At 35.7% G+C, this 15,669-nt stretch overlaps 1 protein-coding gene across 5 annotated transcripts; it reads left to right on the top strand.

Moving 5' to 3' along the window:
- Window positions 1-404: 404 nt before the first annotated feature.
- Window positions 405-15,177, top strand: LOC149068235 (uncharacterized). 5 transcript variants are annotated; one of them, XM_089251481.1, is made up of 4 exons: window positions 405-544; window positions 2,669-2,936; window positions 7,249-7,554; window positions 7,639-10,837. In XM_089251481.1, the coding sequence occupies exon 4, from the start codon at window positions 7,759-7,761 to the stop codon at window positions 8,818-8,820; it is 1,062 nt and encodes a 353-aa protein (XP_089107607.1). In that variant the 5' UTR covers window positions 405-544; window positions 2,669-2,936; window positions 7,249-7,554; window positions 7,639-7,758; the 3' UTR covers window positions 8,821-10,837. The 5 variants fall into 5 exon arrangements, 4 of the variants coding, with proteins under 4 accessions (XP_089107607.1, XP_089107608.1, XP_089107609.1 ...); XR_016195173.1 differs by lacking the exons at window positions 7,249-7,554; window positions 7,639-10,837 and adding an exon at window positions 15,066-15,177; XM_089251482.1 differs by having other exon boundaries at window positions 7,249-10,837.
- The last annotated feature ends 492 nt before the right edge of the window (window positions 15,178-15,669 follow it).

The raw sequence follows: 15,669 nt of genomic DNA on the forward strand, positions 1-15,669 counted from the left end.
TCTCTCGTTTGGTTTTTTGTCCTTTTCTACCTTGGTTGTTTGGTTTCATTTTTTGTTACCACACACTCATCCAGGGACTCCATGTCATCATATCATTTTAAAGCGGCTTAGCATCGTCCCCTAAGCCTGAAGACTTCTTCTCCATCTCATATAACATCTCCATCTGCGTTTGTTTCGTCTGGTTTGTGTTTTTTTTTTTTTTCTTTTTTTCATACCCTTCTGAAGAAGAAGGAAGAATGGAAATTGCTGAAATTTCTATGTGTTCTGTGATTGTTGAAAGCTCTTTCGTTAGTACATTTTTATAACATATTCTATGCTCTTGTGGAAGTTTCTTTCTCTAACAGGGGATGGCCCGAAGGCATAAAGCCCTGTATAATTGAAGAAGAAGAAGAAGAAGAAGCAGTATGTTTATGTTACCTTCAGCTTTCCAACCCACATAAGTGCATTGAATTCATCATCCATCGCATAAAAGATTTGTTGCCGGTAGAAAAGTCGCCAACTTCATCCATTTCGAGGCAAGCCATATTCGCCATTACATTTCGAGGTAAGTGAAATATATGTATATATTTGTTTTTTGATCAATTTGGGGGTGCTAAAATTCCTTTCAAATCGGTTACCAGGTGTCTCTCCTCATTGCTGATGTCATTTTGAGCGTCTTCATACGTATTTATAGTAGAACCTCGTTTACGCGTCGCTCACTTATAACGACATTCACGTTTCTCGGCATTTAGCTTCGGTCGCAATTGGTTTCTATACATTTTAAACCAGGCTTTCCTAGGAGCAGGTTTCCTGCGCCGCGTGCAACGTGAATCGCCCAGCGCGACGCGACGCCCACTCGCCAGTAGGAAAAGCAGCATGACTGCTTTCAGGCCCGTCATTTGAGGGAGTTGCCCCCCCCCCCCTCCGGCTTTTGAAAATACAATAAAAATGGTATGTATACAAATATATATAAATAAAATTATAAATACATTGAGTACATATTCTTTCCCCCCCCTCCTGGAAAAGTTGAAATGACTGCCCTCCTATGGGGCACAACACGCCTCACTCCAGCTCTTTACGTCGGGCGTGATTGGCCGACTGCTTCTGATCACGGGAGCCCGGGTTGCGTAATTACAATCCCTACTCTCTTAGTAACACAGGAAGCATTAGCATGGCAGTGATTGGTTACTACTACCCTCCCGTCACCCACATTCCTCTGTAGAACCTCTAACAAATTGGTATAATTGGTACATACCAATACGTTAATTCGTTACATACCTTCCTTATTTCACGCCACAGTGCATGATATAAGGAAGGCAGGGTCATGTCTCCAGTGGTATAGATGATAGCATGCTTGCCCGGTATGCAAGATGGCCTGGGTTCGAGTCCCGGCGGAGCTGTGATGACTTTTCTTTCCGAGTTCACCTCAGCAAGATATCTGGAAAATAACTGTTTTCTTGAATTGGTACATGTTGGAATGTAGGTGTATGTATAGTGGTTTAAAAAAATTGATTGTAGACGGCAGCACTACACATAACAAGCATTACACAGAAACAAACTTCACGGAAGGTTCACTATACGTACACACACATTTCAACACCTACCAGTTCGTTAGAGGTTCCGCAGTGGAATATAAACGAGGTGCATGTCTGGTTTAATAGTAGTAGTGGTGTATGTATAGTGAACCTTCCGTGAAGTTTGTTTCTGTGTAATGCTTGTTATATGTGCAGTGCTGCCATTCGCAATCAATTTTTTAAACTATGAGTTTTTTCGCGCAACTCATAAAGCGTGAAGTGTAATGAATGGATAATTATAATATTGTAGGCCTGTTGCTCTCTGTGGCGAGACTTTTTAATGGGGAGATCAGCTTGTATTCACCCCTAAAAGTTGGGAACAGCAGATAACCAACTTCAGCCAACCACCACTGTGGCACCGATGGGGTTCGAACACCTGGGTCCTCGCAATGCAAGTCCATCACTTTGATCACTCAGCCACCACAGTGGCAAGACCTTCCTCCAGGATAAGTGAAAATATGAAAGCTTACTGCTCATGCCTTCAGAGTTTCTGGCTTTAAAGTTATCCCGATAATACCTTTAAGATCGTGGCCCAAAGTGCTCAAATGTGGTTTCAATCTACATGCCACTCCAAATTAGATTCCAGGTGCCAGGCATAACGTGATCTCTATTCAGAAAGTTCTTCATTACACTGACAGGTATTTTTTCCATTGCTCTTAGATAAAATAGACATACTGCGCATAAAATCAATAGGCTTTTTGGATCTTATGCAAAGATGAACTCGAAAGAAGTGTCATTTTTCCCCAGGACTTCTTGATCAATTCCCATGTTTGATTTCAAGTTCGATTTCCAGTGGAGAAAAACTACACTTTTTTCCAAGTTTACCTCGACGTAATATCCAGAAAGCCAATTGATTTCTTGTATCTTAGCCAAGCAAAAATCATCATCCATCCGTACTGTGCATAGTTTTAATGACCTGCTACAAAAAAGTACATTTTACTAACAACTTCAATATGTAGTTGCCAATTTCCTTCTCGTTCAGCTTCCACGTATGACATATATTGTTGCAGTTGTTTGGCTGGTGAAATATCAAATACACACTCAGTAAGACTTCTTCTGCAACCATTCTTATAGCTCTCATATTTTGAGGAAACTTTTTTTTTTTTTCCTTTCAGCATCTTCGGGACTCCTGCAAACACACCAGACAATTCCTATAAGCCATTGATGAATCAACACTACCAATGAAACTCAGTGACAAGTGCATACCTCCAAGACTGTTGGCAAACTTTTCTGGTCCAAGATTTTGATGGCCAAGTGATATGTTATGCAACTGTTGTCCGCATATAAATACGATAAAATCCTGATCTGCTAGCACAATAAGCTGTTTGACTTCTACTGGTGATGTCATCGTATCAGGATGAGAAGGGATCGTGCCAATCAGAGGTTGGTATTTTGTAGAGGTTGCTGATTTCATCTCTGGTCAAACTTCTCGACATGTGTATTGTATTTATTCGTTATACTTTGGGCATTGTTTTTGAAGAGAATGTTCTTGAGGAATTCAATGTCTTTTGTTCTTTCCTCATGAAGCTAAATCACTCCACGGCATAAAAATTTTAGAGATAGAGGTGTTTTTGAAGTCGCTTCTACAGGCATGGGTGGTTCGTTTTGCCCATTGTATGAAACAATCTGCAGATTGCGTAGAAATAGCTTTTGACATTTCAGTTTTTTTATTCTTGGAATTTAATTTTGTTGTGGCTATTTAAATGGAGATAATCCTCTTGAGTATGATACAAGGTAAATGTTTTTATCAAATTCTGTATTCTTTCATCTGACTTCAATGAATCAGCAACTGCTATTAATTCTTTGTTGCCATCCCTTTTGTTTCAAGGATTCACCGGTAGGTTGTCCAGCTTCAGCTACTGATATCACCCCCATGATTTGTTGCGACAGTCAGCATGGTGTCTTTCTTAGGCAGCATTCAACTCGCCAGTCTTTTAACTCTTAGTCTAACATGTGACACCCCACTCATCGTTCTGCTTGATAGACATGTATCTAGAGATGTGAAGTGAGAATATTCTCAGAGAAACGAGTGAATATTCTCCTGGATGTAAAAATTGGAGAATAATCGAGAATATTCCTTTTCCTTTTAAATAATGAAATTTGTTTTACTAGTTTTGTTTATATTAAAATATAAATCAGTTTTCATTGCCTTAAACATTTACAACAAAGCAATTTTTGGTATAATCACTCCTCAATGACAGCTTTCAGTTCGAGAATATTCTTAAAATATTCTCCTGGTCATGACGAGAGGTTTTAAGAAAGTTTGGTTATAAAGATTTTAGAAACCTTTAGATTAAAACCTTAAAAAGTTATTTTAAATTATTTTTCAGAAATTAGTGCAAAGCAAAACATAAAACTCAGAGTTGATTCACAAAGGAAGCTATTCTTCTATAATCACCTTCATTCTAAGAAGATACCGAACTGTTGTTTTCTTCAATGTACATACACTTAAATTCTGTATCACTCATATTTAGGGTTTAAGCTGGATAAAAAATTCCTTTCGCAAAAAAGCAGAAAGGGGGGGAAAAGCTTTAGCAAAATGCTACGATGCTAAGGGGCCATTCAAGTATTACGTCAGCAGATTTTTAGCCATTTTTGAGCCCCCCCCCCCACCCTCTTGTCAACAAAAGTCAGCAAAACACTGACCCCCTCCACCCCTTGTCAGCAATATTTAGTCAGCAGCTTAGAATATTTCATATCTTCAAAAAGGGTGGTTGATGACGTAAGCAACCTTCAAACCCCCCCCCCCCGATGTTGACGTAATACTTGAATGACCCCTAATGTAATAATTGATGGTTGGATGTCTACTCGTTGCGTACCTCCTGTATGCATTTTTGTGAAAGTGGCTACTCCTTTTTTCGCATTCTACGACCGTAGCTTAAACCCTGTTCATATTTCTTTGTAAGTTATGCAATTCAGCCCCATGTTGCTTTTAAACTTAAATATTGTGGGCAACAAACTTCAATATTCCCTGTCTTGACGGGAAGGGGGGGGGGGTCAGAATATTCTCTCTCTGGAAGGACCTACTATTATAAATTAGAGAGGTGAGAATATTCTCCTGGATGTAAAAATTGGAGAATAATCGAGAATATGCAGTTTTCTTTTAAATAATTTAAATTTTTTTACTAATTTTGTTTATATTGTGAAATATAAATCAGTTTTCATTGCCTGAAACATTTACAACAAAACAATATTTTGTATAATCACCCCAGAATATTCTCCAGGTCATAATGAGAAGTTTTAAAAGTTTGGTTATAAATATTTTAGAAACTATTAGATTAAAACCTTAAAAAATTATTTTAAAATTAGATACATTTTCAGAAATAAGCTCGCAACACATAAAAGAAATTAAATCAAAGTTGATTGATAAAGGAAGCTATTCTTATATAATCACCTTCCAAGATACAGAACTGTTGTTTTCTTCAATTCACACACTTAAATTCTCTATCACTCACATTTCTTTAAAAGTTATGCAATTCACAGCCATGTGTTGGTTTCATTTTCTTGCTTTCAAACTTTAATATTGTGTGGTCTACAAACTTCAATATACCCATCTTCTTGACGGGAAGAGAGACGGGGACAGAAAATATTCTTGAGAATATTAGAATATTCTGACTATTCTCTCAAATTGAGAATATTCTCTCAAAGGACTACTATTATAAATTACTAGAGAATATTCTTATCAAAAATAATAATTATTCTCAAGTTATTTATTGAGATTATTTATTATAATACATGTTATTACATATATTCTTGATAATACTGTCTGGAAAGATTTCGATAACTGAAGAATACTCTCATCAAGGAGAATATTCGAAAATATTGTCTGGAAGGACTATTATTAATAACTTCAGAATAATTCTTATTATTTTCTATAAGAATATTTCCCAGTAACTTATGAAAGTTGTCCTTCCAGAGAATATTCTCAAGGATATTATATGTAACTATATTATAAATAACAGGAGAATATTCTCATCAAGAACTTATAAGAATATTCTTGAGTTATGTATATATAATAGTAGTCCTACCGCAGAATATTCTCCGAAAGATTATTCTCAAGAATTTTACATCTCTTATAAATAACTAAGGAATATTCTCAATGAGGAGAATAGTCGAGGATATTCTCCGGAAGGACTATTATAAATAACTTGAGAATAATGCTTATCATTTTCAATAAGAATATTCTCAAGTTATTTATAATAGTAGTCCTTCCAGAGAATATTCTCGCATATATCCCTGAATGTCCTAGAATATTCTAAAGATTATTCTCGAGAATTTTACATCTCTATATGTATCCAATATTATCTGTTATTTATGGAGTTTCTTTTATCAACTGGTTTTTCAGAAATCATGTAGGCTATGCAAGTCCCCACCTGTCTGGAATGTGGAATCTTTTTTTTCCCCCCAATCCTTTACAACAGCACAGTTGGTTCTACAACAGAGGTGTGTGTGCGAGAGGGGGAGATATACAGCAACGCTGAAAAATATCTACACAAAAATAAAAATAACACAATTGAATGTAAATTGACACAAAAATTAATGAAAATTCCGAACTGAAAATACCTTTAAATGAATGCAAGAAACAAAACCTGATGAAAATTTAGAATTGATGAATTGAAAATAAGAAAAAATAATTGAAAGAAGTAATTTCATCACCTATGAAAATTTAGAATTAGTGAAAAAAATAATTCCAGCATCGAAAGTTCAGAAAAAAAAGTTAGCCTCTTGATGCCTTGTGTGGTTTCTCACAGGGTATGCTGAAATCGTGATTAAAATCACTTGATTATTTAAAAAAAATTATTGATTTAAATCACGAAATTTTTAAATTTCATTTTTCTTTCGTTCACCTCCAATGATATTGAAGTGAAAGAGTAACACAATATCTGCGTTCAAAATCATTGGTGGTCCGAGATCACTGATTAAACGATCGGACCACTAAGAGAAACACTGCAGTGGCCAGCGGGACCAGTAGTTGAAAATCCCTCTCCCATCCTGATACATTGATTGTAGAAGAATATTCCATTAGAGAATTGTTGATCCTTGGTTATTTCAGCCATTTATTAAATGTCGAATGATAATCATGCATTTGCAGTAAAAAAATATTAAGAAAACCGCGTCTGCCTTAATTCAAAATTTTTTTTATTGAAACTCATTTTGATGTGCTGTGTGTATATGTTACGGTAAAAGCCCGAAGTTGGTAAAGGCGAGTTGGTAAAAGCTGACGTTTAGTAACTTTCATGAAAATTACTAAAATTGCGAATTTTCTAATTTTCAAAGCTTGTAATTTATTAATCACAACGATCCTGATGCTAATTAAGATAACTAACTAATTAGTCATTCAAATTCGCAAAAATCACTGAAAATGCCAATTTTATAATTTTCATGAATTTTAAAGCTTGTCCTTTACCATAACATATACATACATATGAACATATGAGTTACTTACTTCGGCCCGGCGAATGTGATTTGCCATACGGGGGGGGGGGGGGGTGTATACATAAATAGATAACACCTGGTGCTTCAATCCTTTTGCAACCATTTGATGAACCAATATTTTTCCAGCATTTCCATACCATCATCCGATCTGTTATACTCTCTTAAATTAAATTGAAATTCTACAGAATTTTTGTCTGAAAAATAGCATTGTACTAGAATGTCATTTTTAGTTGCTGATTTGAGATCATTTATTCTTTAGCTTTTCTGTCTCACAAAATGTGGATGGTTCTTTTCGCCCCTTATTCCAGAGGGTGCATGCATACATAGACAGTGCATTCCAGAGTCCTTTTTTTGTCTGTCTTGGCAGCTCTGACACCTTAAAATGTCTTTTTTTTTTATGAATATGCTAAAAAAATGAAGGCGTGCATTAATAACAATTCTTTCGTTTTTGTCAATTTCGTTCATCGCATCCATATTCATTGGAAATGGCATGCTGCTGTATAAATTAGGAGGAGTGCTGCAAGAAGCTGCTCGGAACAATTTCGAGATAGAACAAGAATTTCTGGTAAGGTATTGATATAATTCTAGTGAAAATTTTTGTAAGAAAAAAAAAGTGAAACTCTTATTTTTTTAACCTCTTATTTTGCAGATTTTTATCAATGTTGCTGAATGAATGTCAACACTCGCAGCAGTAGTTATCCAAAATTATTAAATTTTACTCACTGAAAACACAGTAATCGATTAATACGAATTAATCCACATTGAGGAGATGTCCAGTGAAGAGAGTTCCCCCTCAGATGCTGAAAGGAAAATTTGTGTCAAGAAAGAACCAAATGACTATGGTTTTTCTGGTGAAAAGCTTCCGAGTACCCTTGCACTGGTCAACCAAGAGAGTTTTTTCACTGGGGAGAAGAAACATAACCGTGATCTTTGTGACGAAAACGATTGCACAAGCAATGAGCTAAGGAAACACAGATTAGCTCCTTCTGGAGAAAAGAAATATTCCTGTGAGATTTGTGGTAAAAAAGTTGTGCACTTGGAAGTGCACAAACAGATTCACACTGGTGAAAAGCGGTATGAATGCAAAATATGCAGTCGACGGTTTTTACTAAAACATCACTTGGAGAGACACGAAAGAGTCCACACAGGTGAAAAGCCATATGAGTGTGAATGTTGTGGCAAAAGATATTCACAATCAACTGAATTGAAATATCACAAACAAATTCACACTGGTGAAAAGCCATATGAATGCAAAAGATGCAATCAACGGTTTTTACTAAAACATCACTTGGAGAGACACGCAAGAATCCACACAGGTGAAAAGCCATATGAGTGTGAATGTTGTGGCAAAAGATATTCACAATCAACTGAATTGAAATATCACAAACGAATTCACACTGGTGAAAAACCATATGCGTGTGATTTTTGCGGAAAGAGGTTTTTGCAGTCATCTCACTTGAAATATCACAAACAAATTCACACTGGGGAAAAACCATTTGACTGCACGATTTGCGGTAAAAAGTTTTTGCAAAAATCTTATTTAAAGATCCACATAAATACCCATACCGGAGAAAGACCTTATGTGTGTGAGATATGTGGTAAGAGATATTTTAATGGCTCTGGGTTAACGGATCATAGAAGAGTTCATACCGGAGAAATGCCTTATGAATGTGAAGTTTGTGGTAAAAGATTTTCTTGTTCGAAAGGTTTGTGTAGTCATAAAATTGTGCACTCTGGAGAAAAACCGCACGAGTGTAAAATGTGTGGTAAAGGTTTTTCAGTTTTCAGAGGTTTGAAAAGACACTTGGTGTCCCACACCAGAGAAAAATAAATTGAGGATGATCTTTGACAAAAAGGTTCTTGCTGTCATCTTACTTGAAAATTCAGGAATAAATTTATTCACATGAAAAACAGTGCGAGTGTGGAGGTTGCGGTAGAATGTTTTACATTGTTTATATCGTGAAATCGCAAAACAATTCACACTGCTGAAAAGACATTTATGTGTACATATGTAATAAAACATTGTGGCTGAGAGAGAGAAAATAAATAGTTTCACCTTTCAGTGCCTTTCCTGTAAAGTAGTTTTGCAACAAAATTACCTTTCCATTTGCACATTTTGTGGAATCCAGTGGTTTGAAGTTGGAACCGTCAATGTTTCCTGGATCTATGTCTATCGACAGAAGAGACATTTACAAAATGATTTGTATAACTTTTTTTCCATTTGAAATACAGTCAAACCTTGTTAATAAGTCACTCTTGGGATACCAAAAATATGACCTCGTAAGCGGAGTGATTCGTTAAAGGAGTAAGCCATGACCGTGCCGATTCCTGTCCCCTATTGATACATTCATGCAGAGAAAACCAAATTTTAGTTATCCAAGAGAGTTTAGTCATGAAAATTGATTACTCGAGTTTTTCTTAATCAATTAATGTTTATTTTCTGCAATATAACGCATTTGAGGTGCACAAAATTACTTTTTTTTTTATTTTAAAAAAATTGCAAATTTTTCCACATGTTTAATGAAAACCAAATTATTGTGGTCATGTATTGCAGTTTAATTCTTTTGCACATCATAAAGGAAACTGAAATATTCTTTATGAGTTTTGAGAAAATAATTGTTTGCTTTCCACTGAGAAAACACTGGCGAGTTTTGTTTGTGTGGAAGGTGTAGCGATACTTTTCTCCAAAGATGGAAGTCTGTCTGCTGTGCTTTCCAGTCCCTATACAAATTTTCTTAAAAGGTCAATTTTTCATATTCCTTCTCTACAACGCTTCTTTGTCTTTAAAGGTGAACAAGCTTTTTTTTTTTTAATTTGGAGAACATTCTTTCAGTAGTGAACACAGAGTTACAGATGTTCGACAATCGTCCAGCTAAGATTTGTTAATCTTTTTATAGCCAATGTTCTTTATTGGGAACATTAGTTTTATTAATTAGAAAGATAATTTTCTTACATGAAAGCACATGCATTTTTTTTTTTTCCTGAACGAGTGAAATTCCAAAGTTGATTCACAAATAAAAATTTTTATTCGTTTCATCACTTATGCCATTAAATGTAATTTTTTTAAAATCGCCTATTTTCAAGGGAGAATAAATTTAATTGTCTATTTTAATGTTTGTATGGGCATAGACAAGCACAAAAAACATGCAGGCTGGAAATTTTTTTTTATTAATTTTATGGTTGATATCTCTATACTAAAGGATCGGAACGGGAAATAACAAAAGAATTTAGGAAATCAATTCAGTAATTCGGCCGGTAAGAGGTTAAAACGTCTACTACCGTTTTTATTTCGGTTATTTTTCCGGTTTTTTTATGAATTTTTAAAGTTTCTACTGACTTTTTGCCCACCCTGTATATTGCGTATAGAAATATGATGTTTTATGTATGTGACTTTTTTTGGGGCGGATTCTATATCTTACTAATTGTAAGTTTTAGGCCACGGGGTTCGTAGAAAAAAAGCTATTTTATTTTTTTACTTACGCAACCCTTTCAAAAAATTGCAGCATTTTAAGAAACTTTACGTCATTTGTAATTGAAAATATACAGTACTTCTAAAATTAACGGTTGCAGATATATCTTTTATAGGTAAAGTCGTTATATATGTATCAACTTGTGGAACTTCCTCCACCAAGGACTTCCAAATTAGTAATATTATTGATGAAACAGTAATAACTTGTGTGTACTGTGCTATAATTGTAATGTGTTCTACGAAAAACAAAATGCTGATTGGATTGCAATGAATTGTGCCTTTTTGAATAAAGTATTTCTTACAAAATTACGAGAAAATTATTGAATATCCTGTATCGTGCATTTACTCTCATATCAGTTGTGGAATTGGTTTAAACAGATATATGAACGACGAGTGCGAGATTTGCTTTAAGGTCTGCTTTTAACAGTCACACGTGGTAGTATACAAGTGAAAAACAATACAAATTCGGGTTTTGCGGAGGAAAACTTCTCCCGACTTAAACGAGCATAAAAAGTTACTCAAAAAAGAAACACATAAATGTGAGAAGTTTATTGTAAAATTTTTCAAGAGCGCGATTCTGGGTGACGTTACGCGCTTAACAGTCTCAACGAGCTCTACCATACGCAAACCTCAACGAATGTCGTTAAAAAAAGCGATTTTTCTCATCAAACCTGTCGGCTTTCCGTTATCAATTTTATGAAAAACTCTGGGACGAAAGCGATGAACCAATCAGATAATTTTCTCAGCAGCTGAATTGCTGTGTATGTGCAGCACGTGCGTTTATATTTTTTGTGCCCGTTTGTATGTGTTGTGGCTAATTTTTGTAAGCTACATTAAAAAAAAAAAATCATTTGGACTGTTTTTCATTTCGCCAGATGACTGAGAAAGAGATGAAACTCGCACAAGGAAATAGTCTAGACTAGCGATTCTCAATCGGTGCTCCGCGGAGCCCTTGGGGCCGCTCGAGGAAAATAAAAACAGTAAATTTGAAAAACAAATATTATAAATATTTCTAAATCGTAAAAATAAATCAGTATCTTTGACGAATAAATAAAAAATATGCCCACACACCGGGCTCAGCCATTAAAAAGGGCTCCGCGAGTCAAAACGGTTCAGAACCGTTAGTCTAGACTATTTGGTTTAAACAGTGAGATGTTCTATTAATTTTCAAAACGGCTGGCGAAAATGAACGGCTAGCGGAATGAATTCAAATAAATCCTCTGTGTATTATTTCCTCTCCATCATCGCGAGGTAAATAGCAGCCCTGTTATCTACGAAAGTTGCTTTTTCTTTCCCTCTTTATAATGTATTTTTCTACCATATGAATTTGGTAGAAATTCATATGGTAATTCATACATTATATTATAATATATTTTTCTATACATGTAAAAGCGAAAGAGAACTCTAAAAAAGACTATTATTCTTTCCCTTCTATATTTTTTCTTCAACCCCCTTCTACTTTTTTCTAACGTACGATTATATTAGGACGTAGTTTCTCATAACTAACTTAATGTTCCATAGCATCCCATGCTATATCCGTTGCTTCTATCACCCTCCCGGACCATTACATCGCCCCCAAGGGCCAATATTGCTCACTTTGGGAAACTTTTAGGACAAGGTTACCAGATTTATCGCCGTTTCGTTAGAGATAATTGAAATTTAATGTCAAACCATTGTACGTGAAGTGGTTAACCTTCAGCGTACTTCCATCATCTAGGGATTATGAACGTAGCAGCGTGCTCGGTCATCCCTGGATGATCGTGATTTTTTTTCCAAAGAAATTTTTTAACGTGAAGTTCCCAAAATGACGTATAGTTGACGTATGTATAGATATATTTAGTTTATTTAAATATTATTTCCTCTATTTTTCTAACAAGTTTGTTTGTGGGATGATTGTAGATTGTTGAGTTGTGGTAAAATGCCTGCCCGCCCCCAATCGCTATTTCGTTGGTGATTGCACAAGATATACGTACAGATTTTCTGTATCACGCCGCCTTGGGTTACGAAATTTTCGGTTAACGAACGTGATTCCGGTACGAATTATCTTCGTTAGCCGAAGTATCAATGTATTTGCAACGTATGAGTGAGTACCATCTATCTTACGCAAAAGGCATCTAAAAAAACAAAACGGATATTTTTTTTACTCAGCCGCACTTTTTCCGCGGCCCCTAAGGTTAAAAATATATTAAAGACGATTTTGACCGAGGTGTAAAAAATATTGCAGCGATTTTAAAATGCCTTAAAAATATATCGCGGTTGAAAATAATATCGTTAGATTGAGATAAGTATAACATTGGAATAAAGGCATTTCCGAGCAAGATTTGAAAAAAAAAAAAAAATGTAGAGGAGTTTATATATATATAATCGTGTGAGTATCGAATATTTTGCGAGATTTCACCGTGAATGATTTTTTCAGTCAGTATAGTATGTGTAATTAGATAACATTTTTATTAGGGGCCGTTCAAGTATTACGTAAGCAAATTTTTAGCCATTTTTGACCCCCCCCCCCGTCAGCAAAACTCTAACCCCTTCCCCCACTTGTTCACAAAATTTCGCCATCACTGCCCCTACCTCCTAACTCATATTGGTGGGATCAGAAACGTACGAGGGAGGGGGGCCACAGGGGGCTCGTGCGCCTCCACCCGCCCAGACGAAAAAAGAAAAAAATTTTTTTAATGTAAAAACATTTTTATATAAAAATTAAAATTTCGAAAGTATTTACCTTTCTATGTTATTATAATCGATTTCTGTTAATTTCAATGCTATTTGAAGGCTAAGAAATCAAAATTTCTGTTTAAGAATAAGAAATTCATTGCGATCCATACTTTAAGCCGTATACGGTAAACCCTTGACCCGCGGACCAAATGTGGCCCTGAAGGTTATCTGATGTGGCTTGCCTCCTCAAACCTAATTTTGTAAAAATGAACTAAGCGGCAGATTTAAAGATCGCTTAAATGACCCATGGCACAATTCTAGAGCATTTAAGTGGCCAGTGGCACATTTTCAGGTCACTGAAGTGGCCCAGTGTGGTTCTACATCGCTCAAATTACCCGTGAAACATTCCCAGATTACTTAAGTGATCCGCGGTATAATTTCGAATCACTTGAGTGACGCGTGGAGCGGCCTGGAAACATTTCCAGAGCACTTGAAGGATCTGTGAAACATTTAGAGATCATTAAAGTGGCTCTGTACGGGACTTATCAATAGTTAGAATGTTAGTTCAGGTGCCGAATAACTATCGAAAGATTTTTCCCCCGTTTTTGGCGCACCGAATGAAATGCCATTAAGAATATTTCATATTTTCATAAAGGTTGGTTGATGACGTAAGCATCATCCAAACCAACCCCCCCCCCCATCGATGCTGACGTAATACTTGAATGACCCCCTACCAACAATAATGATGATGTCTCTGAATTATGATAATTAATGAACTTGAATAAATAAATAAACAAACTTGATACATTAATAATGAATTTTTCAATTCTACTAATCTGTCTCCGTTGCTCTCGTATTAGTCGAAAAATGTACGCTCGAGCGGCCATGTTTATTTTCGTAACGCGACCTCAACGAAAGCTTTCCAATCCCAGTTATCTAACGCCAAACAGAGCGAATAGCATAATGAAGATCGTTAACGACAATGCTCCGCAAACTTCAAACACGTTTGAAATTGCTAACACGACGGCTGCGTAATAAACACCCCCCCCCCCTTCCCCCTTACGGTGTCCAGATCTTCATGAAAGAACGGTATGACGTGGGCAGGATCGACCTTTCGGGGGGGGGGGGGAGCACAAAAATTTTTTTACCGAGAGATTTTGAGTCAACACCCTTCAAAAAGCATTTAAATCAACAGGAATTGGTTAATGTAGCATGTAAAGGGTACTTTTCTTTCGATATTTTAATTTTTTTATCGAAATATATTTTGCCCCCTGATTTTTGGTCAGCTTGGGAGAAGCACACATTCAATAGGGGTACACAATCCCTTTTCTGACAATTTATTTTCAGGATAAGATATCCAATCAGCACATAAACCAACATATAAAAAAATTATCTGTGGAGAGAACGATATATAGTTGTATTAGATACTTTTCATTCTCTTTGGACATCATTTTGTTCATGTAGGCAATAAAAACGCAATGCAAACAAAAACGCAATGCAAACCAAAACGAAATGTGAACAATGAAAACGCAATGTAAACAAAAAATGAAAGGTGGACAATAAAATGGGGATATTTCGGAATTTCACCATAGCTTCTAACACACTATGGGAATATTTTCGCATATATATAATCTTTCATTGTGGGAATATTCTGTCACTAAATCTTATGGAAATTTTTGTCGCTGCACCTCATTATGGGAATATTTTGTTACAGTTAATTTATCGTTATTTTGTCACGGCTTTACAATATCGAGAGATTTTCTTTAGAGAGCAAAAAAATCACGTAGGTATATGTACTTTCTTTTGAAAGAATTTTCTGCGTAAAGGGTTGAGATGAAGATTAATATAATGTTTCAAATGATTAATTAATGTTGATGATAAATAAATGTTTCCACCAAAAAAGCACTTTTTTTCAGGGAAGAATTTATGATGACTTTTCCTTCTCTCTGCAGGCTTTTAAGCACTATAACAATCTAAATTAGAAATCGCATTTGTTGGAGGGAGACCATCAAAAGGTTCAAGATTTCAGCGGATGTGTCTCATCTGCGCAAATACAAGAGAGAGATCATCATATGAATGTCGGTGCAAAGATTTCCGTCGCCTTCTTGTTCTTCAGCTTCACTCTGGTAAACAGTGATATGATGCTTGCAGTTGAAGAACAAGTCGAAAGCATACCATACGAAAGTCACGTGAGTGCGGTGGAGGCTTTTGCCGATCTCAAACCTTACGAATTCGTACAAGAATCAATGTTAGCAACGAACGACAATGTGTGTTGAATCTTTGTTCTACAAAAGCTTTTGACACTGTAACCCACATTATAATAAAAGAAATAAGCTTGTTCAGTAACGCGCTTAAGAAATTAGATTGTGACATTCAATCTGCGAATATTTTTTGTTGATACGAGCATGAAAATGCCTCGCAAGAGAAAGAGCTGCAAATACGAGTGTGATGTTTGTGGAGATATATTTCAACTCATGTCTGTGTTGAAGAGGCACAATAAAATACATCTTGGAGAAAAGCCATTTGAATGCGGCATTTGCAACAAAAAATACAAAC

This window comes from Pholcus phalangioides, unplaced genomic scaffold (assembly GCF_987345545.1).
Source record: "Pholcus phalangioides strain wild (caught in Gottingen) unplaced genomic scaffold, Ppha-v1.0 ptg000027l_1, whole genome shotgun sequence".
NCBI classification, from domain to species: Eukaryota; Metazoa; Arthropoda; class Arachnida; order Araneae; family Pholcidae; genus Pholcus; species Pholcus phalangioides.